The sequence below is a fragment of the Archocentrus centrarchus genome, chromosome 21, assembly GCF_007364275.1.
Source record: "Archocentrus centrarchus isolate MPI-CPG fArcCen1 chromosome 21, fArcCen1, whole genome shotgun sequence".
NCBI lineage: Eukaryota > Metazoa > Chordata > Actinopteri > Cichliformes > Cichlidae > Archocentrus > Archocentrus centrarchus.
In genome coordinates, this window is record NC_044366.1 from 24811333 (window position 1) to 24838718 (window position 27386).

Sequence of the window (27386 nt, forward strand, 5' to 3'; positions counted from 1 at the left end):
TGGTTGGTGTTGATAAGAATTGAATCTCCACATCTAAGGAATTGACACAGAGGCAGCAGGTGGTTACTTTCTGTGTGTGCTTTCCTCAGCTGTGGCTTAAGGGTTTGAGAGCTGGGCTCTTGCGCTGCTACCTCATACCCAGGGTTTGAAATCATTTTCCTTGTAATGATGTCAGTCACAGACAGGATGTGAGCACTGCAGCCCACACAGCTTTGAAGTGCACCAAGATCCAATCTTGCCTTAACAGACCAAGCTTCCCTTTAGATGGCAGACGCAGACAGACAGTTTAGGCTGCTGCAGAAATGTGGTCTTCATTTGGGTGGCGTGGGGCCAAGGGCTTGCTGGAAATGGTCTGCCTCGTTAGACAATTCGCCTGCAAGGGGCTGGAAAATCTGCCCCGCTAACCATTATCCCCTAATAAAGACAATGGCATGAGGACGGAGGCAGGCAGGCAGGTTGAGCAGCTCTTGCTGTATGTGTGTCAGGTTTGTAAGCATGTGTGGGTTTGTATCTGTCAAAGTGAGAGTAGGGGTGGTTTAAGTTTTCCATTTCTGTTGAGAGAAAAAGAAAAAAAGCCAAATTTTCATTTTTGCATGTTTTGTTTATTTATAGCTATTTAAGGAAGGGAGCGCTCGTGAGTTAGTCTAGAATGAATGGAACCGAGAAGTATAACACTCAAAAATGCAGCAGAATTAGTTTTGCAGAGATTCAGATGTGTTAAAAATATACTTTTCAGTAAGTAGCATGTTTGATGTCGTGCTGCTGACCAGGTTTTGGTCACGAGATTATCTAGTTGTAGTGAAATTTGCTGATTTTCAGAAAAAGTTACCTGATAGTAACTGGAGTTACTTTGAACTCCTTTCTAAATACTGTAAATGCAGAGCATCGGAGAAACGTTTTAAGAAACACTGAATCTGTATTTGATCAAAAAAGTTAGAAAAATAAAGTTGTCTTTGCAGTAGTGGTACTTTTTTTGTATTATTGCCTGCTCTTATTGTCCGTACAAAGATTTATCAGTGTTTAGGACTGGGGCTACATATCTGTTGTTATTCTGTCTACACTTGTGGTTGCCACATGAGCTACTTCAATGACTTTAACTGGTAGGAAGACCCGCTAATACTACATAACTTTAGGAGTGGGCTACACACACATACTTAGAAAGACACTGTTTTCAAAACACTGAGATTAGCCTCAGTGAATCTAACAGCTTCAAAGCCGACAGGCGGTATAGCTCCGGGCAGACTGTGACACTCGCTTTCTATACACAAAAATGGAAACACAGAGAGATCATGTGCAAAAGGAGCTAGATGGTAGCCCGAGGCTCTGCTAGGAAAGGCTACGTCACAGACTGATGCAAGAGAAAATACAGATGCCTGTTAATGGTTAACTCTATGTGAAATTTATTTTGAAATTTTTCTCTGGGTAAATGGTTGATATTGCCACTAGATAACAGGCATGCAACCATAAAAAATAAATAAATAAAAAAACCCCACAACGTGGATTTGAATAATCTGAAGGAGGGACGTGCATGTTTAAATCTAGACTTTGCTGACAAGGAGGCTCAACAGAGTCTCTGATTAACTGTTCTGAAGCACAGCGATGCAGATGTCATCTGTCTCACTTGTGTTTGTTGGAATAGAAATGATTTAGGTTTATCATTTCATTCTGCATGGCTTGAGTAATTGCATGCATAAATGTAGCCTGAAGCATGTTTCAAGACTAACAAAAAAAACCAAAAAAAAACGTGGTTTCATCAGCCGATTGGTTTGGTTCACGCTTTCTCACCAGTTGCTCTTTAATTAGCCGCAAATCTAACAGCTGACTACTGAAATACCATAAACACTGTCCCCCCCTGCCCATACTGACCTTGCATTGGCAGCGTGAGTCTGTAGGTGGTGCATGGGCTTTGTTGTCTCAAACGTCCACACCTGAGAAGCTTTGGATAACTGGTCACTACTCTTGCTTCTAGAGCTCATTTTTCTCAGTTTTTTTTTCTCATTCTTATTCTTTTTGCACTTCATCTTTGCCTTTTATTTCTTCCGCAATAAAACCCTTATTTGTGTAAACTCTGGTTTCAGCTTCCTCTCTGCATTGAGGCCCACAAAGGTAAAGGGTGTGGAAGGGAACCTGTAAAACCCGATGCTCTCACTACTGCTGTGCCGATAATTCTTAGGCCATTTTCCAATTGTGGCACTCCAAACTGCTCCTACTGAAGCGTGTGCTATTATTGATTTTAGATCATCTAAATCTTCTATATGTAGTATCCTGTTTTTTTTTTTTTATATCTATATAAAGAGGAATTAGGTCTTCCAGCACAATTGTTACTGTTGCTCTCATTCTTTGAGAACACCCTTAAAAAGGCTTCTCTGCTCATGAGAACTTTTATAAATGTTTGTCAGCCCCTTTAGGGAAGTGTCTCTGTTTGAACTGTACTGATGTTATCTTCATCACAATACACGACAACTGATCTTGTCTTCTATTTTTTTCTTCATAGCATGATTTCTTAACAGCATGAGTGGGCGTTTTTAAGAGATGCCCCTAAAGAATACCACACATAAAATGCTATGAAGGCTAAAGCTGAAAATGCATGGTGGGTAATGAACGGGACCATATTTTACTGTGGACCTTGACATGACACCAGTGACTCTGAGCTGAACCCCACCGAGGTCCAGAGTTCATCAGAGAGCATTTTTCATGGGGCAGGATTTGTTTTCCCACTGAGGAGGAGTTACACAGAGAGAAGCTTTTTTTTTTTTTTTTGATTCATGGGGTTGTAACACTTCCTGTAGGCTGAAAGCAAGTATACAAGTCTGGAGTAAAAATAGTAGGCCACTACATAAAAGAACACCCATACACCACTCAGAAAAATTCGTAATTCACCACAGATCAACTCTCAGTCAGCGTTACATAAGGAGAAAGAAATGCGAGTCTCTGAAAACAAAAGTGAGCATGAAAACCCACATTAGAGAACATTTTTCATTTCTCCTGCAGCTGCTATTGCAGTGAAAAAAAAATTCCTTTAATTTTAATGAGCTTTTTCCTGTTTGATTATTTAAAAAAAAAAGAAAAATCCTGGACGTGCTCGCTCCCTGATGGCACTAACTGTGACTCAGCCTCTGAAAGGCTCCACTGTGAGGATCAACACTGCTTACCAACACTTTGTAGCACCCACGTTGAGCAGAGCGAGCCGAGATCAGCCACATCACATGCAACTTGGTTAATCTGACATCAGAACAAAGACCGTGATATCAAATAAGGGCCAAAGTTTGGGAGTCCTTAGAAGCAAATAGTAGCAGGGTGACCGTCACTTTTTCTACCGTGCGTGTTCTCTATTATCTTTTCCAAGTAAACAGGTTCCTGAAACTCATGCAGACAGATGGAGAGGTTGTGTTACAGTCTGCTTGGTGTTAAGTGAAAGATGTGTTGAGGGATACGCTAAGCCACCAGCATTGGCCTTAGGAGGCCCATTTCTGAGAGACAGAGAGAGACGGTCAGGAAATTGAGCCCATATGATGTTTTTTCACCGTCACAAAGGAGATTTAGGAGAGAGACAAGGGGAGCCAAGAGAGCTGCGCTTGTGTGGGAGTCATGGAAAACAGGAGAAAAAGAGAGAGTGCAACCCAGGGCAGGAGAAAAGAAAGAGGGAGCGAAAGAAGGCGAGTGTTAGAGACGTTATCTTTGCTCCTGCGTTTTATCTGTGTGTGACATCATACCAGTCGAAGGGTTTCACAGGAGGAGAAATTAGCTGCTTCACTCTGTATCTGTGTCTCATGTTTTATACCTAATATTTCCACAAAACCTATTAGACCTTATATTTCAGTTACATAAATACTCTATATTTTCCTGCTGTTTGTTTTTTTTTTTCCCTTTTGAAGGTTAATGCATTTCATGGCGTTAAAAACTAACACCGGTGCCTCTCTCACTCCCACAGTCACCCAAAGTGCGCCCTTACTCTGCGATGGACGGCGTCCCCTTTTTCCTCAGCAGAGTTAAACCGGAACCCCCCGAAGAACTGCTTGCTCACGACCTGCACTTCCACACACAGACCGAGCCGGTCGACCTGTCCATTAACAAACCCCGCCCCTCCTCTTCATTTTCCACCACGACTTCATCATCATCATCATCATCCCCTCTCAGATCTGCCTTCTCCCCGTCTTCTTTATCGTCGTCATCCTCCTCCTCCTCTCCATCGGTTATCACCTCAGCCTCATCGGTGCTCACATCAGGCCCTCTGGTTGCCCCAGGAACCGGGGTGAGAGGTCAGCCATATTTGCACATCCTGCACTCTGTGCCTCCGCCTCCATCCAGCCCTCTGAGCCTGCAGGGAGCCGGGAAGCTGGCCAGCCATGTTCACCGCATCCCAGTTGTGGTACAGTCACTGCCCCTCATGTACACCACTGCCGTTCGATCACCCTCCAGCCTCAACAATGCCATCATGCTACCTCTGCTGGATGAGGCCAAAAGCCAGGGCAAAGGTGAGCCCATGCTTTCTGAATTTACTCCGAACTTTGTTCTGTTGGGATTTCTATTAGAGCTCTGTCATTGTTTTCAGTAAGAGACACTATAAAAGGTTCAGTTGTTTAAGCAATGATAGAACTATGATTCAGACTTTGTGCTGCTGCCTCTTTATTATATTTATACTTACTGCAACATAAAAGATCTGATATGTCCCCTCAGAAACTCTACGCCCATATTACTTTTTTGTATATTTTGTATGTTCTGAGGGGTACTTACCAGGATATGTTGCCCTATCGTGCAACAAAGTCAAAACAATAAATATTTTAATGTTAGATTCAATAAAGGGAAGTTTCCCCTGGCCATTACATCATAAATACTTCTTTATGAACTCATCTCTATCAAAGTACATATAGGCTTACTGCAAATGGGGTGTTTTGGACTTTTTCTCTACTTCTTCAGTAGAACTGTCTCTCAGTGCTCCCTTATTTCCCAAGGGGTCACCATAGCCGATGGGTCCACATGTTTGATTTGGCACAGATTTGACACTGGATGCAACCCCGGTGCCATTTATCTGGGTTTGGGACTGGCATAGGAGTTTGCTAGCCTCTGACTCCCTAAAGCCGGGTTTGTGTCTCCTCCTGGTCTCAAACCAGGGATCTTTCACGTGTAAGGCAAACGTGTTAACCACTGCACCTATCTCTGAGTACTGCCTGAAGATGATTTCCCATCTTTATCAGTGAACTCTTTCTTTCCTACAAAATGTGCTACCTGTGATGTTGATGTTTTATTGAAAATTACAATTATAAAAAATATAATCACTGACCAACTGGTTGGCATGTTCTCCACTGGTGGCCATGATGATTTCTGATCAGCCCAACTAAAGGACCACCACTAACCTGAACCATGTGACCTAGATACTAAACCGGATTGGGTGAAAAACTCCAATAATGTCCTCCTACGGGACGTGTAAGAGTTTGTATATCCTGGAGCACGCTGGTTGTGCCTTTTGAGAAATATCACTTACAAATCCATTAACTCACATAAAATATGTTATAGCCACAAAATCCACTTCAGTGCTTCTCTGGGAACAATTACAGAAGTTCTTTTGGCTGTATCTGAGTCTGAAATTAGGGGTGACACAGACTGACATTTAGCACTGAAGAATTTGGATGTTAGGGAGGGAGGATAGCTCAGTAACAAGCTGTGTATAGTGGTTTGTTATCTGGCAGGTGTCCTGTGCTGTTTCTATTAAACACAGTGCTGTAAAAGGCAGACAGTCAGTGTCCATGCTTTCAGAAAGGCCTCTCGGGTAAAAATGTTGCCCCTTCAGAGAGAAGATAAGGCTTAGAGCTTGAACGCCTTGTTCATCTTTTACCAGCCTCCAGTGCAGGTAGCTCTCCCTCTGTCAAGAAGCGAAAGTCTGGGGTAGTTTGAGAGTTAGACCTCTCTGACCTTGCCTTGGATGTGCTATTGGTTTTCTCCCTGGGTGTGGTTTTAATGCCAACCACTGGAGGAGAGCCTACAGAAGGTGTTTCTGTCCAAGTCTGAGCTGTACACAGAGCAACTGTTGGTTGTAAAAAAAAAAAAAAAAAAAAAAAGAAGTTGCTTCTTTTCATTCCCTGCAGAATGGATAGACACATTAAGACTCACACCCGTGCATGCCTGTACATACAAGCAAACAACCAATGATGTGTAATTAGAGCATGTGCACAAACAGACACTCAGCCGGCTGGGTGGGGTGGTCCTCGGAGATGGGCGTTTTTTTTTTAAATGCTGAATGTCAGCTCCCAAGAAGAGGAGAGGAAAAGAAGGAAGGATAGGAAAAACAAGACTTGCATAATAGGGTGTGGATGGATATTGAAGATGGGTGGCACTTAAACAGACACATGCACGCACATATATACACAGACCAACATCAGCACTGGCCAGCTCTGAAGGCACCGAACACAAAGGAAATGGGATGGATGAGTGTTGGGTGTGGTGGATGCAGTTACTTTTAATGAGAGTACAACCGGTTGAGAAACAGAACATTTGGCTGTTTATTGCACAATCCCACCGTCAAAGTCAAATTAAAAAAAAAAAAGTGCTAGAAGATATATTTTTTTGTTCCTGCCTTATATGGAGTTTCAGGTGTCACTGTTGGTTGGTGGTTAAACAAATAAGTTGTTGACATCAGGCAAATCCTGAACTAACCCCACACCCACCCACCCGTGAAAAGTTTAATGCGATTATTGAAGTTCTCAGCGTAGATATGAGGTGCGCACTCACTCTCTTTCACACACACACACACACACACACACAGGTTGGCCATCCTCTTTCAGAGAAGGCGGGTACCCTTTCTTTCACTGCTGTCTCCCTGTCTCCGGTAGGAGGTTGCCATGGAAACAGGGCTTGACTGGAAACAACAGGAGAGAAAGGAAGAAATCCGGTGCTCTGCCCACCTCTCCACCACTCCTCCTTTGTGTCCCTCGTTCAAAATGCCCCCCCACTTTTCCCAACACACGATGCATTTCTAACTAATTACAGGTTTTCCATAGGGTTCGGCGAGCTGGTGACCACTCTGCATGTCTTAGTCTACAACAACAGCAGAAACCTTTAAAAGCAAAAGCTCCAACTGAGTTACAGCATTATTTCTGTGTCCAACCCCCTCTACCCCTCCACCCCCCCCCCCCCCCCCCCCCACCCTCCCACCCCCTCAGTAATAACACCATGTCTGCTCCTAACTCTAGACCATTATTATGGGCCATTATGGCCACAGTCTCAGCTGAGAGGGCAGAGAAGGTGAAGTCCTGATAGCTTATAAAAGCACCGTGGCTTACAGTAGATGGGGATGTTGTAGACCTCACTGGAATATACTGTATGTCTCAGTATATTCAGTGTTTCCGGTGATTTTGAGCAAGAATACCATTACAAAATCATATTCACACTGTTTTTTTTATTTTTATATATATATATATATATATATATATTTTTTTTTTTTTTATAATGCCCTGCTGTTAATTCTCAAGTCTCCAGCATGCCTTTGTTTTTTTTTTTCTTCTAATATTAATTTATCGAGTTATCCGGGATTTTCACAGCATCTGTCCACTGAAAGAGAGAGAACGGACAGAATGGCTGCAGGCTCTGGCAGTATAGCCGATGAGCTGTCCAAAGGACAAGTTTTCACAGCTTGTGGAATAGATGTAACCTTATTGCTTAGCTCAAGAGACAGAGACCACTGAGCTCGCTGGCTCAGAGGGTCATGGGTTCAATAGCAATCTGGTCAGTCAAAGCTCAGCAGGGTTTTTTTTTTTTCTTCTGGTCCAGGTTGTACAAAAGGAAACAAATACAGAACACATTTCTGATTGTTATTATCTAGGTTGAAGAAATTAGCAACTGATACCTTGATGTGCTATTTTTATGTACAGGTTTTGTTGCAGTTATGAATGTGATTCTATTGCGGGTGCACATATAGGGGAGCTGATGCTCACAGTTACTCTCATGCATGCACATGCTCTTTTAAGTTGGACAAATGCACAAATGTTTCCACGCGCTGCTCAGAGGCAACAACTGCCGAGCAGTGCTCCACCTAGCTTCTTATCTCTGCGGTTGAAGGCTGATAGAGATTATGTCTGCACGTGTGTCCTTTTGCATGCTCTTCTGTGAATATGCAACTGCTGGGTAAAGAGTCATGGTCGATTGTTCTGTCCTTCATTTAAGAGTTTAGTTTGATTGACAGCTCCTGACAGAAAGTACTCAGAGTATTGAGGCCATCTCAACTCACAACCAACTATACTGTACGCAGTATGCTAAATAATGGCACAAGCACACACACAACAATAGAATACTTTTTTGGTTATTTGGATGAAAAGATAGTATATAAGTGAATTACTTCATTGCAGTTGGAAAGATGCACAATGTGATATGCCTTATAAGTTTACAGCGCCAGCTCCAGTTTCATGTGTCTGTCTCCCGTGTCTGTGTCCCATCCTCACAGCACACACAGACCCCAACGGCCTGTCGCCAAGGCAGATCAAAAGTGACAGCGATGACGATGACCTGCCAAACGTGACCTTGGACAGTGTTAATGAGACTGGCTCTACTGCGCTGTCTATAGCCCGGGCCGTACAAGAGTGAGTATCTTCATTTTTACACGTGCCGGAAGTCCAGACACTGACTTTTTCTTCTCTACTAACCTTAAAGTCTTAAATGAAATGCACACCTCTGCCTCGTGTTTTAATTATGGTTCAGCGTTGTGACAACAAGATGCCCAGAAGCTGTAGCTTTGGTAACTGCATTCCTTACTCCCGACTGGTGTTAAGTTTGGTCATGTGGAAGTTTCAGTTTGCTCCATCAGTGTGCTATTGTTTGCGCTGGGGAAGCAAATTTATGCAAACTAATGTTACTTTGCTTTATTACTGAACCAAATAGTTGACAGTACAGCGTAGCTCTTTATTAAAGTAAGTAGCGCTCTGCATTGCATGAAGGAAAAAGCATTTCACAGAAATAGTACATGAAGTTTAATAAATGTAAATGTGTTTTATATTATGACATATCATGTGTGCACATTTTATTAGTGACTTTTATTTTGAAAATGTAATCATCTCCAATGGACTTAATATGCTAAATTGAATTTTTTTCCCCCTTTAGTCAAACTAGTGATGTTCCAGTCTTGAATTTTTGAATAAATTATACAGAGCACAGAGTGCTAATATGTTTTTCTGACTCCCTGGAGGAGGGCATCACTATCAGACCCATTGTAATCCTTAGCATTGTGTATTTTCCGTGTGGTTTTGTAACTGCTCTTCCACATTTGGATGTATCTGTGTGGGCGTGCATCTATATGCCTGTATGCATATGGCTCAGACATACTTTGTGCCCTGTTCGGCCTACAGACATCAACTCCTGCCGTGCCAGTCCATCTGTGTTGAAATGAAAAGTTGACGACAGCTTATAGAATTCTTATCAGAAGGAGGAAATCAGATGCAGAGAAGCATTTGGCTCGGCCCTGTCCTTGTTGCGCTGCAGCTCATAAACCCAGAACAGTCATAATTACCAGCCTGGCCAGACTTGAGTTAATACCCATAGGGCTTTTATTTAGACTAACTGTAAGGAAAGTGTTCCAGGACTCTTTGAGAATACTGCTAATGTTGTAGCAACATTAACAAGGCTGTTGGAACTCACTGTGTATTGGTGGTAATGTTCTAGCTGGCAGGGTTGACGTTGTGCACTAGACACTGTATTGTTTGTTTGTACCCTATTGGCTGTGACCATCTACTATAATTAACCTAAATGTGTTATTGTAATTTCAAAGTACAACACATAATAGTAAAGCTATGCTTATTCAGGGGTACAAGTATAGGTTGCTGTGCTTCAGACACACACAAACACACACGCACGCACACTGGAGGACTCAGGTTTCGATGCAGGTTATTGAAAGGGACAGGCGTGCCCCTGAGTGCCACACGTGGGCACCGGGTGGTCAGAGGAGAACAGAGGTTGGCAGGACACCACCTTTCACAGCCCAAGCTTTCACTATGGAGATAAATCACCAGCCAGGGTTAGAATTGCCCTGCCAGGGCCTACCCACACACTCACTTCTCTGTGTGCAAAGTGCAGACTGTGCTGTGTGGAAACTCCTGTGTGCACGCTGTGTATGTGACTGTGTGTGTGCGTGTGTGTGTGTGTGTGTGTGTGTGTGTGTGTGTGTGTGTGTGTGTGTGTGTGTGTGTGTAAAAAAAAAAATGTGTGCACTTCTGTAAGTATTAATCCCCCGGTGTATGTGTGTTTTGTACTGTATGCATGCACGTGTTTCTGCACAGTGGACAGAACAGCTGGTTCCAGAAGGAGGTCAGCCATTGTCAACAGGAACACAGACTTGCATGTTTGTCTGTGAAAAACAAAGCAGTCTGTAGTCTTCTTGAGTTACACGCCGGTTTGGCCGCAGAAAGGAAGAATGTGCGTTCTGTGTTGACACAACACATGCACTCTATGGACATTTGCACCGCAACAGAAGCTGACTTATTAACATATCAGTCCACTGTGTTGCTATATTGCTTTTCTTTTATTTAAATGTGTACACCGTGAGTGTAGAAAGAGCAGCTTTACATAATTTGGTGGCCGCATTTACACAAGCAGTCACCCAGAGAGCATCAGAGAGGCGGGGTGTAAGGGCGGAGGATGGGAGTGCCTGCAGCCTCCAATCCAGGTATCCATATATAAATAAATGAGTGAAACGAGAGTTGGATAGAGAGTGAGTGTGTGCGTGTGCGTGTCTGTGTGCGCGTGTGTGTGTGTATCATGTGCTTCTTGGTCAGCCTCCTCCATATTCATGCGCTTCCCTGGGGATCAGAGGATAGGCTATTGTGGGAGAGTGAGGGTGAAAGAGAGGAAGACAGAGAGAGTGAGAGAGAGGAGAGGTGTATGAGGCTGGGGGCAGGGGCTTGTGTTGGAAGGGTTGTCTCTGTTGAAGTCTGGCGGGTCCCCAAGGACCTGGGGGCCAGAGAGCAGGTGGAGGGAGGAGATGCGGTCGAGGTGAGGGGTAGTATCCTCGGACAGGTACAGGAATGCCCGGTGGGCAGTCCTCCAGCGCACACACAAACTCACGCACTCCCTTTCCTGTTTTCTTGATAATTCCACTACTACCTCGGAGCAGGTTGTGCCGTTGCCGTGCTGAAGCCGTTGTTATGACCCCGCTGCGGGTGAGGAGTTAGAGAAATATGTATTGTGTTTGTATTGTGGGAAATCCCTAATACAGGTGACACACATTCATTCCCCGGGCTGCGTACTGGTAGAGCGCAGCGGATGAAGAGGGGAAAAAAAAAAAGGGGAAACAAAGGAACAAAAACAGAGGTCAGCTCTGTTTGAAATTATTCTCAGCTGTACTTCCTCTTTCTCTCTGCTACTTCGGGGGACGCAAACAGACACATTCATGCAGGCATTATGCTGCTGTGACTCAGGGTTCAAGGCAGAGTGAGTTTTTTTCTGGGCACTAATGAGAAAATATAACCAATCTGCTTTCACACAAGAACCACAATATAGCCAAGATGAGGCATGAAAGACCCAAAGAGATATATTTTGTATGTTTATTTTCATTTAGGATTATGATTAAATTAAAAAAAAAATGATTAAATGAGTTTATTTATCCAGAATGAGCCAGTAAAATTGAAGATTTGAGTTTGAAGTTCCAAAGATTGTCAGTTTACAGTGAAATCAGTGAAAAGCAGTGCATGTCTGTCATTTTTTTCCCTTGTTAAATGCATTTAATTAACATTTATTTGATTATCAAAATAGTCTGGAATTTAGCACAAGATTAACTGTACATGCTTCACTTTAAGCTTGCAGTAGCTCAAACCAGTAGTTCTAGTAATAACAATCGTAATATTTCATATTCAGTCCTCCTTAAGCCTTTAACCTTTATGGTTATTTTTCAATTACATACTGATTTCTGCTTACTGGCTTTTTTTTTTTTTTTTTTGTGGTGACCTGATTTTCTCACTTGGATCATTAAAATGTCATCCAAGTGGGATTAGAAGTTTTCCAGTGTTTACCTTTATTTCACTGGTGGGCGCTGGTGAGTAACGACCGTTCTTCTTTGAGAACTGGAACGTTTCTCACTTTCAAAAATGTCTTTTACAAATGTCTATAAATTACCCCCCCCCCCCCCCCCCCCCCCCCCCCCCCCCAGCACACACACACACACACACACACACACACACACACACACACACACGCAAACTGATTAAACCGATCTGTCACCGAGCTCTTGAAAGGGAGCAGCGCTTTATTTAATGAAATAATTTACGATGTTGCTTGTTCTTTGTTTTAGAAGCCGTTGGACTCAGACCTTCCTAAATTATATCATAATCATGAAGTCACTTCATGGATGAAGTCAGAATGTAAACATCCGCCTCATCTGCTCGATGGTCTGAGCTCAGAGTGTTTCCACTGGCTCTCCACTTTACTTTCCTGGGCACATGCGTGCGTGCGTGCGCGTGTGCGCGCGTGCACACACACACACACACACACACACACACACAGAGTCCTACAGCTCCACAGACTGTAAAGGCCCCTCTAAATTTTCAGTTAGATTATTATGTGATGCGGTAACCTCATCAATCATTTTGAGAACAGGAGTTTAACTCTCTGTTCAAATTCATCGCCTTACAGTGTGATATTCCCTGAGAGAAACAGAGAGAAATGAGAGGGGAAATGGAGTTCACTTCATATCTGACTCGTGTGCTCATTTCCTGTACAGCTTCAGATTGGCAGTAAGCCAAGAGTAACAGGTGATCTGCATGTATGTGTGCTCTTCTGTATTTCTGTGTATTTATATAGCCTCTTTGTATCTTCATTGTAAGCGTATACTGTATCTGCATTTGACTGTGCTTTGGTGTAAGACAGAGAGACAGGAAGTGGGTTGTGTGTGGTGGAGACAGTTCACTAGAGGGCCTGTCTGGCAGCCCCTGCTCCTCTGACATGATTTTAGCAGTTCCTCCTCCTGCTACTCCACTTTTCTTTTACCCGCTTCACCCTTTTACCTGTTTCTGAGTATTCGCAGTGCAGGCAGAGAACCCTGTTAAATATATCCCAAAGATATTACTCCTCCCCTTTAGAAAACAGAGATCTTCTTGTTTTCGCTCAGTATCCTATCTCCTTTTTCTCGCCAATTTGCTGGCTGTGCGCGGGAGTCATGTGTTCATTGTCGTGTAAAAAGGTGCTCACTGTTGCACAGTCAACAATCATGGGGGGAGACTTGAACTTCTGACCGTGTACCACAGCCCTCGTGTGCTTGTGTGCAGCACTGTTTTTAGAATAAAAAGACAACAGTACTTTTAGTTTAACTAAAGATGTGTTGACTGTACACTGCAACTGCACTCACCAACACTGGCAAGCCAGGCGTGCATGTGAAACCACACACACACACCCACACACACACACACACACACACACACACACACTTTGCAACATTGTTTCACTTAAAGCGGTGACAAATGCAGTAAAATGTGACACTGACTGCTTATTGGAGATGAAATGCCAAAGTGTACTGACTACATAAATAACTCAGAAGTTATTAACTCTCCTGAATCAGTTAAAAAAAAAAAAAGGAAAAAAAGCTTCTTATTCACATCACTTTTGCTTAATGAGCGTATTGGAACTGTAAGAATATCAGCCTTCTTACCTAATACACTGTTTCAAAGGTGCTTACAGTAGAGTTGCACTGCCACCTGCTGGCACAGCTGCTGTTCTGCCACCTTATATGTTAATTACACACCATCTAATAATATTTACTGTATACTGTCTTTTTTTGCAGATCATACCTACAATAGACACGAAATCAACATGCATACATGTTGATTTTATTTAGAAATGCACAGGTTTTTTTTGCATAAATTAGTAAAACTGTACTTGTAAAACATTACTTGTTATTTTTCCACAAGCCTCCCCCCCCCCCCCCCCCCCCCCCCCCCCCCAACCCCAAACAAACAAAAAGTTCACGGTCATCAGCAAGTCAGAAGGTTGGTGGTTTGATCCCTAACGCCTCTGGTTCACACATTGAAGTATCCTTGGGCAAGATACTGAACTCCAAATTGCCCCTACTGCTGCCTACTTTTCAAAAATCTCAAGAACTGCTCTTCATTGTGGAAGAAAATAAAGTCATTGCCACAGTCTAATAATGCCTGTGCGTTGCTTCTGATTGTCCTCCTTGCAGTTCCATGTCCCCGTTCAGCATCGACAGCATACGGCGTCCGCGGAGGTCAGAGTCGCCGGATTCCAAAAAGAGAAGAATCCACAGATGTGACTTTGAGGGGTGCAATAAGGTGTACACCAAAAGCTCACATTTAAAAGCACACCGGAGGACGCATACAGGTCAGCAAATCCATGTGTGAGAATGCGTTGTAGTAAAATACTGTTATTTTATTTTGCTGCCGTTAAATGTTGTTTGCCTAAGTCTAAGTGGGATGGCATTTGCAGAAAGTCAAGCTCCTAGTTTACCCCATGTGATGCGACTGGCAAATATGTAACTGGGTAACTGAGTCACTTTGAGGAAGCGCGTTGATCAGCTCAACTTAAATCTTCATTTGGCTAACGCCAAATCAAGACTGAGACGGGAGGAACCCAAACGACAAATAAAAATCAAGAAAAACACGAGAGAGAGAAAACAATTCATTAGAAAGTGAATGAGATCAGATTGAATCAGATTTGCCCAAACACTGCTGTAAATGCACCGGGCCTGGCATTTTCCAACATCCTTTTAGTCCATATATGCGAACTGACTGATTGATCTATACACTCTACATTTGTGCACAGTTTTACAATTTCTGACTCTTATCTGAGTATACGACAAACATTAGTTTGGACCTGAATTAAAACAACAAAAACAATCCCAAACTGCAAAAGCTTTCCTTTAAAGAGTGGACTTCAAACTGAGTCTGTTTCTGGTTACCCATTAAAGCTTCCTGACATCCTCTGACAGCGAGCATATATGTGATCGCGTCTGTCAGTCAGTCTCAGGAACACACAAAGACAAGACAGCCTGTGGTGTCTTGGAGAAGGCTGAACTGCCTGTGACATGTGTTTATAACACCCATCCCTACTGAAACCCTCTCACATTGTTGTGGATGGACACTGTAATTATTCCTTCCTTAAAGCCTTTCTGAGGGCTCATTGTCTGCAGACTAAAAGGTGCACACTGACTGTAAACTGTACAGTATGGCTCACTGGCACACCGTTATAGCACATTATACATTATTCTGATCACACTTAATAAGAATGTTACTACCGTGCACATGCTTGTTTATTGTCAAGGATTATGTAAAGCACTGGTCTCTCAGTGCGGTCTATAAATCATAAAATTGTGGTATATCGTGATAGAGTGTGTGTACACATATGGAGACCACTTACGCAAGTGAAACAAGCATGCTGTGTTCTTTACCCTCAACCACATAATCTGGCCAGTCATGAAATCAGTCATTTCTCTCAGGTTTAAACCCCTGCATGACCTCACTTTTCAGCCAGCTCACTCGCTGAAGAGCAGTGAAGCTTAGAGGCAGCTCACATCATTAGGTTCTACTAAGCTGTTAGGATAATGAAGCTGTTCTCTTCTGTAAAGGATCTGTGAGCTCCAAAACATCTGAAGTGCAGCAGTTCACAAGGGCGATTTATTTATTTATTTTGACATGGTTTCTATGGAAGCTTGTTTCTGCCAGTGGGAAAAAAAAATATTTCCATCAATGAGCCAAAATTTCAGGTTATTATGTCAAAATTTTGACTTAATAATTTGAAATTTGAAGTCATTTTCTCAGAAGTTTGTGTTTGTAAGTCGAAATTTTGAGATGACGAACTTGAAAGTTTGAGATAATAACCTGAAATTCTGATTTATGCATGACAAAAAAATTGTTTTTTTGCTTCTGTGATGGAAACAAGCTTCCATATGTTTTCTACTATTGGGCTATAATAGAACATACCATATCGGCTGTTAGGCTAATGCACTGCAATTTGCAATTTATTCACTTCAAATATGTAGACTTTAAAGCCTTTTTTAAGAACCATGCTGTGTGTGTGTGTGCATGTAGCATAGACTACTCAAAAAGATTAAAGTGATGCAATAAATTTACACGTCTGTCAGTGAAGATTTCAGTCACCAAACTCTGATGTGTGATTTAAGTGTTCCCTTAATTCCTTGAGCAGTATATTTGTCTAAATAGTTTTTGCCTCATATCAGGCATCCATACCCTTTTAGTAAATTATGTAATGTGTTTAGAAAATTCTTGAAACCTGCAGGACTTGTGATTTATCAGACTGGACACTAAGTTAACAATAATTTCAGCATAAGTGCAGACTTTGCAAAATAATCTGCACCAAAACTCCATAGGCAAGCAAAGGTAACGTAGGGATAACAAAGCTCAGGTAAGTCTGTTAATGTAGAGACCAAAATATTCACCTATTTACTTGGATAGCACGTGTTAAAGTGCATATTATGCAAGTAAGGTGCGAGGAGTGAATTAAGGTGACAAGTTAAGAAGCTAGTGCTGAAAATGTGACTGTGTTTTTTGCCCCCCCCCCCTCTCCAGGGGAAAAGCCATACAAATGCACCTGGGACGGTTGCACCTGGAAGTTCGCCCGCTCTGATGAGCTGACGAGGCATTACAGAAAACACACGGGGGTGAAGCCCTTCAAGTGTGCAGACTGTGACCGCAGCTTCTCCAGATCTGACCACTTGGCCCTGCACCGACGGAGGCACATGCTGGTGTGAATCAGACGGAGGGCGATAAAGAGGAGAGGTCAATGAAAAGACACACACTCACACGCATATACACAGGCAGCCAGGGGAGCGGGATCTCCCTGTGAATGTTTTCAGCCGGCCTGGACGTGCACACACACACACGCACGCACGCACACACGCACGCACACACACACACACTCACACAAACACACACGCACACATGCGCTCATCCTTCATAAGGTCAGAAGGTGGAGAACAGAGAAGACTGATGGACGAAGGTGCACAGAGCTTGAGGAGCACAAAACAGGGTCACTTCTGGATCCTCTTTGAGTTGGAATGAAGAGACGGCAGGATCTTTTATTGTCTTTGCTTGGAGTATAATAGGGAACTGTCTTTTACAGCACTGTTCGTAAATGTTTCACTTTGATTTTTAAGATTAACTCTTTATTTGGACTTTAAAAAAATATAATGCAATGGCAACTGTGTCTCTCTCTTTTTTTTTTTTTTTGATGTCTTTCTTTTCATTCATTATTGTTGAAATGGCTGCTTTTCCAGCATTCATAATGTGAAAGACCCCATTGTAAGGAATGGATTTCCTGTGTGGTCAGGAAGAAGTTTGGCCTCGACTGGATCACAGGAATGGACTGGGATGTTGCTGAAGTTACAGGCAGTGTTTTTTTTCTCCTCGCCTCCCTGTGTGAGTCTGATTTGGGACCAGTAGGGGGCACCATTTAATCACAAGTGGTTTCCTTTCCCTGCTGGATTCTTGCTCTTAGACCCGAGGTGTCCCTTATAGAAGCTAAGAGAAGGTTGGACTTGCACCTTTCTCATTGCCTGCAAACTGTAATCAAGACGAACTCAAATACCCGCAACCCGAAATGATCAACCTCATCAGCACCTCCACGGTTTCAGTTATTCATTGCCTATTTTCAAAAACGGAAATAGGATTCTCATACCATCGCACCAGCAAAGAAAGACAAAACAAAATAAAAAATAACCCTGATCCACTCACATGGCCGGACAACTCCAAATCTCATCAGTGCTGTTCATTCTGAAAGCATTTATTAGAAAAAGAAAAAAAAAAAAAAATCTGGTGGATTTTGAGCTGTGATTAGCAATCAGTAAAGTGCAATCTTAAAGGATAAATGTACTTCAGTATAAAAATGTTTTGTTTATTGAATTTTACTTTTTTCTTTCTTTAGTTTTTTTTTTTTTTATGCCTGCTTATTGCTTATGTTTGACTCAGAAAAATACAACCCCTCATGTACAGTGAACTGAACAATCAGAGGAGATTTCCAGTATGTGAAAAAATAGAGGCACCTTACAGACGTTTATTGTATCCTTTTTTAAAAAAAAAAAAATCATTCACCTGTTTTTTTTTTTTTTTGTTTGTTTGTTTTTTCCAGCTGGGTTTAACAGAAAAAAAAAAAAATGGAATTTGTGTTGTGGTTTTGCACAGCACAGCAGCACTTGACCATAAGATGACACTGACACCAGCCGAAGTGTTACAGGGATAGTGTGGTACCTGGTGTACAAAAAAGAGCAATACGTTCTGAACAAAGTGATGGGAAGGAACATTAACCTCCTCTTTGTTCTGTTTGCTGATGTCAATACCCGAGGAGAGGTTCCCAGCTCGGCCAGCTCCTCTCCATCTGTACCACGACCCCCTCTATTACTGACTGGTTTATGGCTCCATTTCAAAGTTCTGATCTGATGTCTCTCCGCTGGTGGTTTTCTCCATATGCATCACTTTTATTCTTTTCTTTATCTCAAATACAAACAAGTCACTTGAAGTCACCTCAGAGCAGATATAAGTTAAGATTTGTATCTGATTTACCTGAGATTTGGTCACATAAAAAGCTGAAAAATGCAGGAATTGCACACATGCATATATACACGAATACATGCACACATTTTTTTTTTTTGGAGTGCGTGTGTGTGTGTGTGTGTGTATTCACAGCAGGAGTACCTTTTTTTTAGAAGCAGTTTCCGGCAGAGATATATTTATTGGAAAACATCACTTAACCTTAATCAGAAAATTCAATTAAAATATATTTTTATACACCTAATAACAGACATTTTTGCAAGTATTTCCAGCGCTCTTTATGCTACGTAAAAGCTTCCAACATAAAATATCAGGCCGACCAATGTTATTTGATAGTGCTGCCAAATGCACCTGCTGGACCCAAGCCAGTATAAAAGAAATGCTAACCTTTTTGATTGCGGTACCTTGAGATCCATACACTCGCACACTAATGCACAAACTTGGATTCAACATTCTCACTTTCAGTAAAACAACCAAATCCAGGAAACCATTTTCCGCACATGCACTCAGAAGTGTGCGACACCCTTTCGACTTGTTGGAGAACGTATGTTATCGTTATTTATCTGTATTGTTTGAGCACAACATTATGCCCAGTTGTATTACCATTTTGGCAAAAACCATATCAGCACCTTGTTTGTTTGTTAGTATGATATTCAAATGATCTTATTTCAGATGTCAATTTATAAACGAGTAATCACCTTCATATTTTATCATCCTTATAATGTATTAGAACATTTTATGATTGAGGGGCACGTCTTCATTGCATATAAATCTTTCTCTTCTGTACAAAGGACATTTTGAAATGTTGTAATATATGTGATAGTGAAGATAAAAACTTATTACAAAGTTCTACAGCCTGTATATACATTGGAAAAATAGGGCTTTTGATTAGTAGATGCAGGAAATACATTTATACATGTAAAGTCTTTTTCAGAGACTGTAATTTATCTAATTTGATATACAGTGAAATGGGCTAATGGTATTCATCATGTAAATGATCATATGTGATGTTATATAACATTTTGCTTTTTTTTTTGTTTTTTTTTTTTTTGCTTTTTTGGTTTGTGGTTAAACGCATTCATGATCAAATCTTCTTTTTTTTTTTCTTTTTTTTTTTAAATTCCCAAGGCTGAACCAGTGTTTGCTATAATCAACAAATTATTTATACGCAGTACATAGACTATATTAAGGTACACAATTCCCCGTGTTGCTATTTTGCCACAACTGACAAGAAATTATAGCGATCGAGCACATATCAGCAGCACATGTACTCCTGTATTTCAGTATATGATGTTGCATGCCTTAATACACCAATTTTTGAAAATTTCAATTTGACTTGAAGATGTGGTGTCTCCATAGGACAGGGTGTATTGTATTTCCCTTCAGCATCTCTTTCCTCATATTTTAAAGCATAATTTTGTTACGGTAACCAGGGTCAAAGTTATGCAATAATAATAATAATAATGAATAGTGCCTCATATCACAAACTTGTAATATCAGCTTCGATTTCAGCACGCGTGCTTGGATTCATAAATTTCAAATGAGAAAACCACAAATTCTGGGAGAAAGGACAAAAAAAAAAAAAAGCACACACAACATTATGCAAGTCGGACCTCTAATGTTGAACTTTCTTTTCGCACTGAGCCTTACACCATTGTGTACAATGCAGCATCCTCCCATAACACTTTCACAGGCTGTTTATAGCACACATTATTACTTTGCTTGCAATAAGTCACTTCCTCTAAGGGGAACAAAACTGAGTTACAAAGGTCTCTTGGTGTTTCAGCTTCAACACATCAATTCAACACAGTGATTCCGTGGAAGATGATGAGGAATCACATTCACAGGAAACAAAACACAACAAAACCCCCCCCGGAATCCTGTGCCTGAGATTCCTGCAGTCACACTTTTCCTAATGAATACTTATCTTGCAGTTTCTGTCAGTTCAATATATATTTTACTTTCTGTATAACATCTGCTTTTGATTTTCCTGGTTTTGAAAATTTTTAGGTAGTGAAGCCAATGCCTTTGTTTCAAGTTTGCTGATATTACGTACAGTAATCGTTGTTCCTGTATTTATGTAAAGTGAGTGTAGTGTAAATATATTCAGATTCTTTTCATTCTTACCGTAAAGGAAAAAAAAAAAAATGTGATATTGCTCAGCATCGCTTCAAAAGGGAGATTCTGCTCATGGAATTCCACATCTGTAACAGAAATTTTTAATCCTGATATTTTTCAAAACTTCAAGAACAGGTGTCCTTTTTTTCTGTTACACTTTTTTTTTCCCCCCTCTTTTCTCCAAGAGTTGTTTAAGTATCCAGTCAGTGTTTTTTGCCTTTTTCTCTGTATTTTTCATATGGATGGAGCTGTGAAATTAAAATAAGTTCAAACATATACATGTATATTAATATGAATGGAGGCATGAAGGTTAATAAAGTTGCATTTTGTATGTAACAGACTGGGGCGGAGCCAGCTGCTATCTATGACTGAGATGGATGGTATGTGGTTTTCGGTGTCACTTAGACATCCGAGGACTGGCGTTCACTGGCATTCAGGAAACTAATCTTGCTATTAGGGAAACCATTTTAAATCATAGCTGAACAACAGTGGAAACCAGTGGAAACGGAAAACCGCAGACATTTTTAATCATCCAACTATCGTGTACCTCGGCGTAATCCCGCACTGCTTTGTTGTTGTTATCTAGTATCAACAAAGAGTGGTATTTTAAGACCTGGTATGCTCCAACACCATGAATAAATACTGTTTCTGAGAAAAGGTTACACCTAAAAGAAAGCGCCCTGTACATCCTGTCCTCTGCTCTATTATAACCAGGTCTGGATGAATGTTTCTGTCAGCCAGCAACGGATTTAGATGATTACAATCAATTCCCACTCCACTAAGCATTTTAGCGTGCAGGATCTCACCTGAATGATTTATCGCTCGCTGGTGTTTGTGTTATTCAGGCTTTTCTGTACAGTGAGAAATGTAAAGTACAAGGGGAAGAAATTATGAAAGGAAATAATCCTCCAAAGAGTTCAAGAGTTCTCCTGCGCTCGGAACAAGCTCAGACACCGTCTGTGGTTTGTACAGGTTCTCCTGGTAGCTTTTTCAAAAGCATCGCTGTGACTCACGTCGTGGGACTATTTCCAAGAACTGAAAACTAAGAAGACAACTTGTTTGGTTTCGATTAGACCAGTTCGTTAAAAGAAGGTCTTCAGTGAGGGTGTGGTCCTGATTAATTACCAAATTCTGGAAAAACTCGCTCCTCTGGTTGAAGCATCCTTGGGAAAGTTAGGAAGACTAGAGAGGAGCAACATAAACCGAGCTGTTTATCGTCTTTCTGAATCTGTTCACATTTTCAGCCTGTATATATATATATAAAATGTTGGTGTCAGTGAGCCAGCTTTCAACGATCAACACTGCAATACATATTTTTATGCCGTTGCTTATAATTCAAATCCACATCAGTACCAGCTCAGCTGACTGAAAGCAGAAGCTGTAAAGATTTCAGTGATAAGGTGCAATATTCCTGCTTTGCAAGATCCAGAAGATCAGTGTTAGCATCAGCCAGTGTATTTCTCAAGATTTAACATGGAAACCTATAATAGAGTAAAAGTTTCAAATGTTATCAATAAATAATCAGACATTTGAAAATTAATATTCAACACAAAACATTTTTATTTGCACTGGGAGGAACACGTGGCTCCACTGGACATTTGATCAGTTTAGGCTACATGTTAATGTTTCAGCTTCAACACAAGTTGCTACCCTTTGTGCATATTTATTTATTTAACAGTATTGCAGTAACTCACTAATCCACTGAGGTGCTTTCTTGGCTGGATAAAGTCATAAACAGTGTCAGCTGTAGCAATGTAATATAATCTGATCCTTTTTTGTACTCTGTCAAACAAAAATAAACAATCTTAATTTATTTAAAAAAAGAAGTTTAAAATTGTGATGCAACCCAAAATAATACATCAATTTTATCTTAAAACACGAAATACAAAATATATACATCTTAAATAACAGAGACTTTCAAATTGATTTTGTTCAACCATATTCAAATTCTAAAGAAATTTGGTCATGTAATAGAGATTTTTGTATTATTATGTTATAGAAATTAGGAGGAAGAGCCAACATAGCGAATCATTTTAGCAGGCGGGGGCAGCTTTGTTTTCCATTCATTCAAAAAGAAGCAGTTAAAGGCACTTTTCAAAACGTTGTTTGATATTTGGAGGGAAGTCAAAGAAACCGTAAACTCTGACAGACGTTCACACAGGCAGTGGAAAAAAAAGAAAAAAAAAAAAGGAAGTTCAATGTTAAATTTGCTCATCCACAACCAAAACAAAGTCCAGACTAGAACGAATGGATTTGTCCGTGATGATAACAAACAGGAGAAATAAATGCAAAGTCATGAAAAGCGTTCATAGAGGTCCTGAAAACAAAATGCACCATTTGCCTTTATCTCCTGCACCTAAAAGACAACCCCTCTCTGCGATGACCACATGTGTGTTACAGTGTAGCGCACAGATCCAGATCATTCACAGTGCTGTCCAATCAACCCTTAATATCTCGCACCGAGTGCCTTCACGCCATAAGCACCTGCGTTCGCCTCGTGGCTCGCAAACAGTGCTCATCCCAACAGTTATTCCTCCCACTGCCACTTCAGAAAAATCGACAACTCTTGTTCACGTACAGCTTCAACTAAGTGCTTTTACTTTCTACATTACACACATGCACAGCCAACCCTTTGACCCGCTGCCTAGAACAACATACTCCAGCTAATAGCATACGTAGATATCTGCACTTCCAGTGCAGCAGTTTGCAGCATACTAAATAAATGTCCTTATGATCCGTGGGTGATATGATGTGTACAATGAAAAAGCCTAAATATAAAATTTATATTTCAATTTGTGTTTGTTTAAAATTTTTAAAAAGATCCACTATATTTATGTTATTACATTAGATTTTTTTTTGACTGACACCTTTGCAAATATCCTCAACACTGAGGCATTTTTGTGGAAATAAAATAAGGCAACAAAAATATTTTATCTTTTTACAAAAACAAAAAAATAAAAACAACTTCTTATTACTTGTGGGCCAGCACTGCTAGGATTATCTTCTCCTTGGGAGTGAGTGAAAGAAATCACAGTTTTTAACATGTTTATTTGCTGATATGTATGTGCCAGTGCTTTGTCCAAAAAAAAAAAAAAAAAAGGAAGACTGACTTGATGGTTTTAGGAAGAGGTTTCTAGCTCTGGTGCCTCTTCATGTGCAGGGCCAGGTGGTCAGAGCGGGAGAAACAACGGCTGCACACTCCACACTGAAAGGGTTTTGCCCCGGTGTGCTTCCTGAAATGGCGCGTCAGCTCATCAGAGCGGGCGAAGCGCCACTCACATCCCTCCCAGGAGCACTGGTACGGCTTCTCACCTTCAGCAGGAAGAAGTGGAAGAAGTTGAAGAATGAAGGCCAGGCAGAGAAGATTTTATTTGAAATGACTTCAATATTTAACATTATATAAAAGAAAACTGAATATTCTGTCCAACTAAGAGGTTTGAGGGTTGGGAAAACAAAAAAGAACAAAAAAAAAAAGAAAGAAAGAAAAAGAACCCGCGTACTACGCCACAACTGTGAGCCATAAATCACATTGTGTCCTGTCTTCGTCCCTGCTCTCTTTACGAGAGCTGCAGGGTTTATGTGATTTGACAGCAGTGAGATGTGGGCCAGGTCTGTCAGCAGAGAGAATGCATCTGCAAGCCAAGTGCAGTTTTCTGCCTGGCAACATCACCAATTTCATCCAAAAATAAGAAGTGCAACTCAGAACATTTTACCTGTGTGGGTCCGCAGATGAGCTTTTAAATGAGAAGACTTTGTGTATACTTTCTTGCAGCCTGAAAAAAAAAGATAGAGCTCATTAGGTACTTGTATGGTATAGCTTTGAAAAAAAAAGAAGAATCATTTTAGTTTTAATGTTGCCAAACTCTAAACTCAAATTTATTGTTGTTATGTAGACCAGACAGAAGTCTTAACCTGGGACGTCACAGTGGTGAATCCTCCGTCTCTCCAGATCAGGATTATTCCTTCGATTGTACTTAATCGGAGCTGACTGGGCCAACACTGGGGACAGTGGGCCAATACCCGATGTTGTTTGAACTGGTGTCAGGCTTGAGCGCTGGACTGGTCCAGCACCTGGACTTTGGATGTATCCAGAAGTGGAATTTTGATCTTGGTTTTGGATTGGAGCGATGCTGGGAGTCTGTCCAAGATCAATGGAATTGTGGGTCTGAAAATTTAACTTAGAGGCGATGCTGGCTTCATAGGATGGAGGTGGGGAGAAGTTGTGAAGGAGCTCTTTGCCCCTGTCTGGACTTGAGGGCTCAGAGTTTGGTGGAGAAGGTGGCAAATAGGTGGAGCCTGGCTGACGGCCTACACGCTGATTAAATGAAAAACATTCATTCTGCAAGCTGCTTGCAGGTTTAGCAGAATTCTGGACTTGGCCGACATGAACATTCCCAATGGGAACACTTAACGGGGCTATGGGGATGGAGTTCACCTGCGAGCCATGAACAAGCTGCTCCAAATCAGAGTTCAAAAGCTGAAATAGGGGAACGTCCTGGAAATCTGGCACTTCCTGTTTGATGAAGAAGTTACCACTAGCAGTGTCAGCCGCACTGAAAAAACCCGGGTATTCGGGGACTGCTGGCGATACTCCGTTCCCCTGACACGTGGGATGCATCAGAGAGTTTGTTGGCTCGGCTTTGATCTGTCTCATAGTCCTGCAAAGGCCTGGGTGCAGGTATGTGACATCAGGAAGGAGCAAACTCATGCTGACGCTGTAAGGGGAGGCGAAGTCCTCGGTGAAAGGCTGCTCTAGAGTCAGGGTGCTGTCTCTGCACAGCATTTTGGAATTTACTACATCCTGTGTTTGTGAACACAAATAGCTGTCCATCTCGGATTTACCCTGTGGGGCAAAAGAGAGGAAAATGGTCAGGTCAAGCACAGCAAAGTTGTGACTGTGCATTTAAAGACAGTGGTATCAGAAATACAGGTGTTGTGTAATTGATTCAAGCTCTCTCCTTGCTACTGTTACCCATTTAAAGCATCATAAGTCAGACAATAACAAAACTGACTGGGGTGAATGAATCTGGGGATGCATACTGGGGCCTACTCCTGTGCACCCAGCCACATCAAAGACACCCCCCCACCCACCCCACCCTACAAGCAGCAGACGCCCTTCTAAAACACTCCAGGCTAAGCTGTTTCGGAATACATGGCTGAAATTAGAACATCCAGTTGCTCTGCACCGCCATGCATCCTCCTCAGGAGTTGTTTCAGGAGCGGCTGCAACGCTTCACATCCCAGCCACGTCCTGATTGCAATTCACCCTCTAACAGTTCTTGCTGTAAATATCAGCATCGACGCCGAGGTTAAAAGCTCAGAATTCAGCTGTAATTACAGGCCTGCTTTCAGTATCACGGATCGCATCTTTAAATGAAAAACAGCCTGTTTTGCTTTGATCAGCAACACAGTATTCCTACGTTCAACCTGCTGACATCAGTAAACCCTGTGATGCTGAGAGGCAGACGCTATGGGAAAAAAAAAAATATATATATATATATCTATATATATATATATATAAGCACCTACCAAATTATAATCATGGAAGGAGGAAGTTCCCGGGATGGCATCCCTCGTGTTACAGAGCGCTTGTCCATGATCTTCACCTCTAAGACCGTCGGCTGTCACTGGTGCGGTGCTTTTCTGGAGGAACTGCGCGTCCTGCCGCGGAGCAACCCAAACATTATTCCTCACGGCAGCGGCCATACAAGCAGAGGTTCTGTGTAACTATCCGAAACCTTCCGCGGATAAATGAAGCATAAGTATTCTTTTGTTTCCAAGAAATCTGTAGCAGGAAAGCGGCAGCTGTCAAACGCTCATTCTCCCTATTTTGCGCTGGCTTGTCAAATTACGCAACTGCGTGATATCAGCGCGTCTGCAGGGCGGGGCTGAACATGTACAAAATAAACAGGGCAACCAGCCGATCGCGATACACCTAGTGTAATGAATACTGTAGTTGTGTGATGAGGTGAAATGGCAGAGGGTGGAAATAACACCGAACTCTTGGGGATTAGGGATAAAGAATCACTTGCGGGAGATGAAAGTGTTTGCGTTCACGGAAGCGTGGCTTGCAGACACAGTTCACAGACTTCAGAATGAAGTGAGTCAGTGACTCATTGGTGTAGTCAGTGTAGTATTCATAATTCATCAGATTGTGTGGCTTCTTAAACTTCCATAAGACTTGAAAGTTTTTCAAATTGGGCACAGACTTAGAAAGGACTTCTAATATTTTATGATATTTTTTTCCCCCCAATTTTCAGTCTTTTTTCCACAAGCATGCCCACAGATAAATTCAGACTTATCGGAAAACTGACGCGTTTTCTGCCTCTCAGCTGCCACCACAGTGAATAGCGTAATTTCAGATTTTGCTCAGAGGCAGAGGATCCAGCAGGCTCGGGTCTTGGTGTGGCATGCTAAAAACGCCACTGCAGTGCAGCTGTCTGTCAGGACTGCATACTTGATGCCAACATTCCTGAGCCAGCAACGAAGCCTGCGCACATATACTGGCTGCGCATGTTTCCATCAAAATAGCTCAGCATTTCAATCAAATACATCGTACATCACTGTACGATTTAACACCGATTAACTGTACTGAACTTGAACCTGCAGGTGTTTGAACTTTGTCCTGTAGCTAACCATACTACTTTTCCTGTGCTGTATTCATTTTGCCCGTTAAAAAAAAAAAAAAAAAAAAAACTGAATACTTATAAATGTGAGTCTGCAGGAACTTTGACTTATGTTGTTTCTGCTCCCTGCTGTATAGCCTTGGATTTGGCCCAG

General features: G+C 41.6%; 2 protein-coding genes across 3 annotated transcripts in view; one reads left to right on the forward strand and one right to left on the reverse strand.

Annotated features, from left to right (window-relative positions):
• The window catches only part of klf12b (Kruppel like factor 12b), a 38492-nt gene extending 17610 nt beyond the window's left edge, over positions 1 to 20882 (forward strand). Inside the window, 4 exon segments of the mRNA XM_030758911.1 lie at positions 3932 to 4475; positions 8435 to 8570; positions 14150 to 14307; positions 16512 to 20882. Coding sequence (XP_030614771.1) covers positions 3932 to 4475; positions 8435 to 8570; positions 14150 to 14307; positions 16512 to 16693 — 1020 coding nt within the window. The 3' untranslated portion in view covers positions 16694 to 20882.
• Positions 20883 to 22180: 1298 nt separating this feature from the next.
• Positions 22181 to 26436, reverse strand: klf5b (Kruppel like factor 5b). 2 transcript variants are annotated; one of them, XM_030758379.1, is made up of 5 exons: positions 26136 to 26436; positions 25080 to 25449; positions 24519 to 25040; positions 24320 to 24379; positions 22181 to 23918 (listed from the first exon to the last, which is right to left on the reverse strand). In XM_030758379.1, exons 1-5 carry the CDS (start codon positions 26310 to 26312, stop codon positions 23740 to 23742), a joined length of 1308 nt encoding a protein of 435 aa, XP_030614239.1. In that variant the 5' UTR covers positions 26313 to 26436; the 3' UTR covers positions 22181 to 23739. The 2 variants fall into 2 exon arrangements, with proteins under 2 accessions (XP_030614239.1, XP_030614238.1); XM_030758378.1 differs by having other exon boundaries at positions 24519 to 25449.
• Positions 26437 to 27386: the final 950 nt, after the last annotated feature.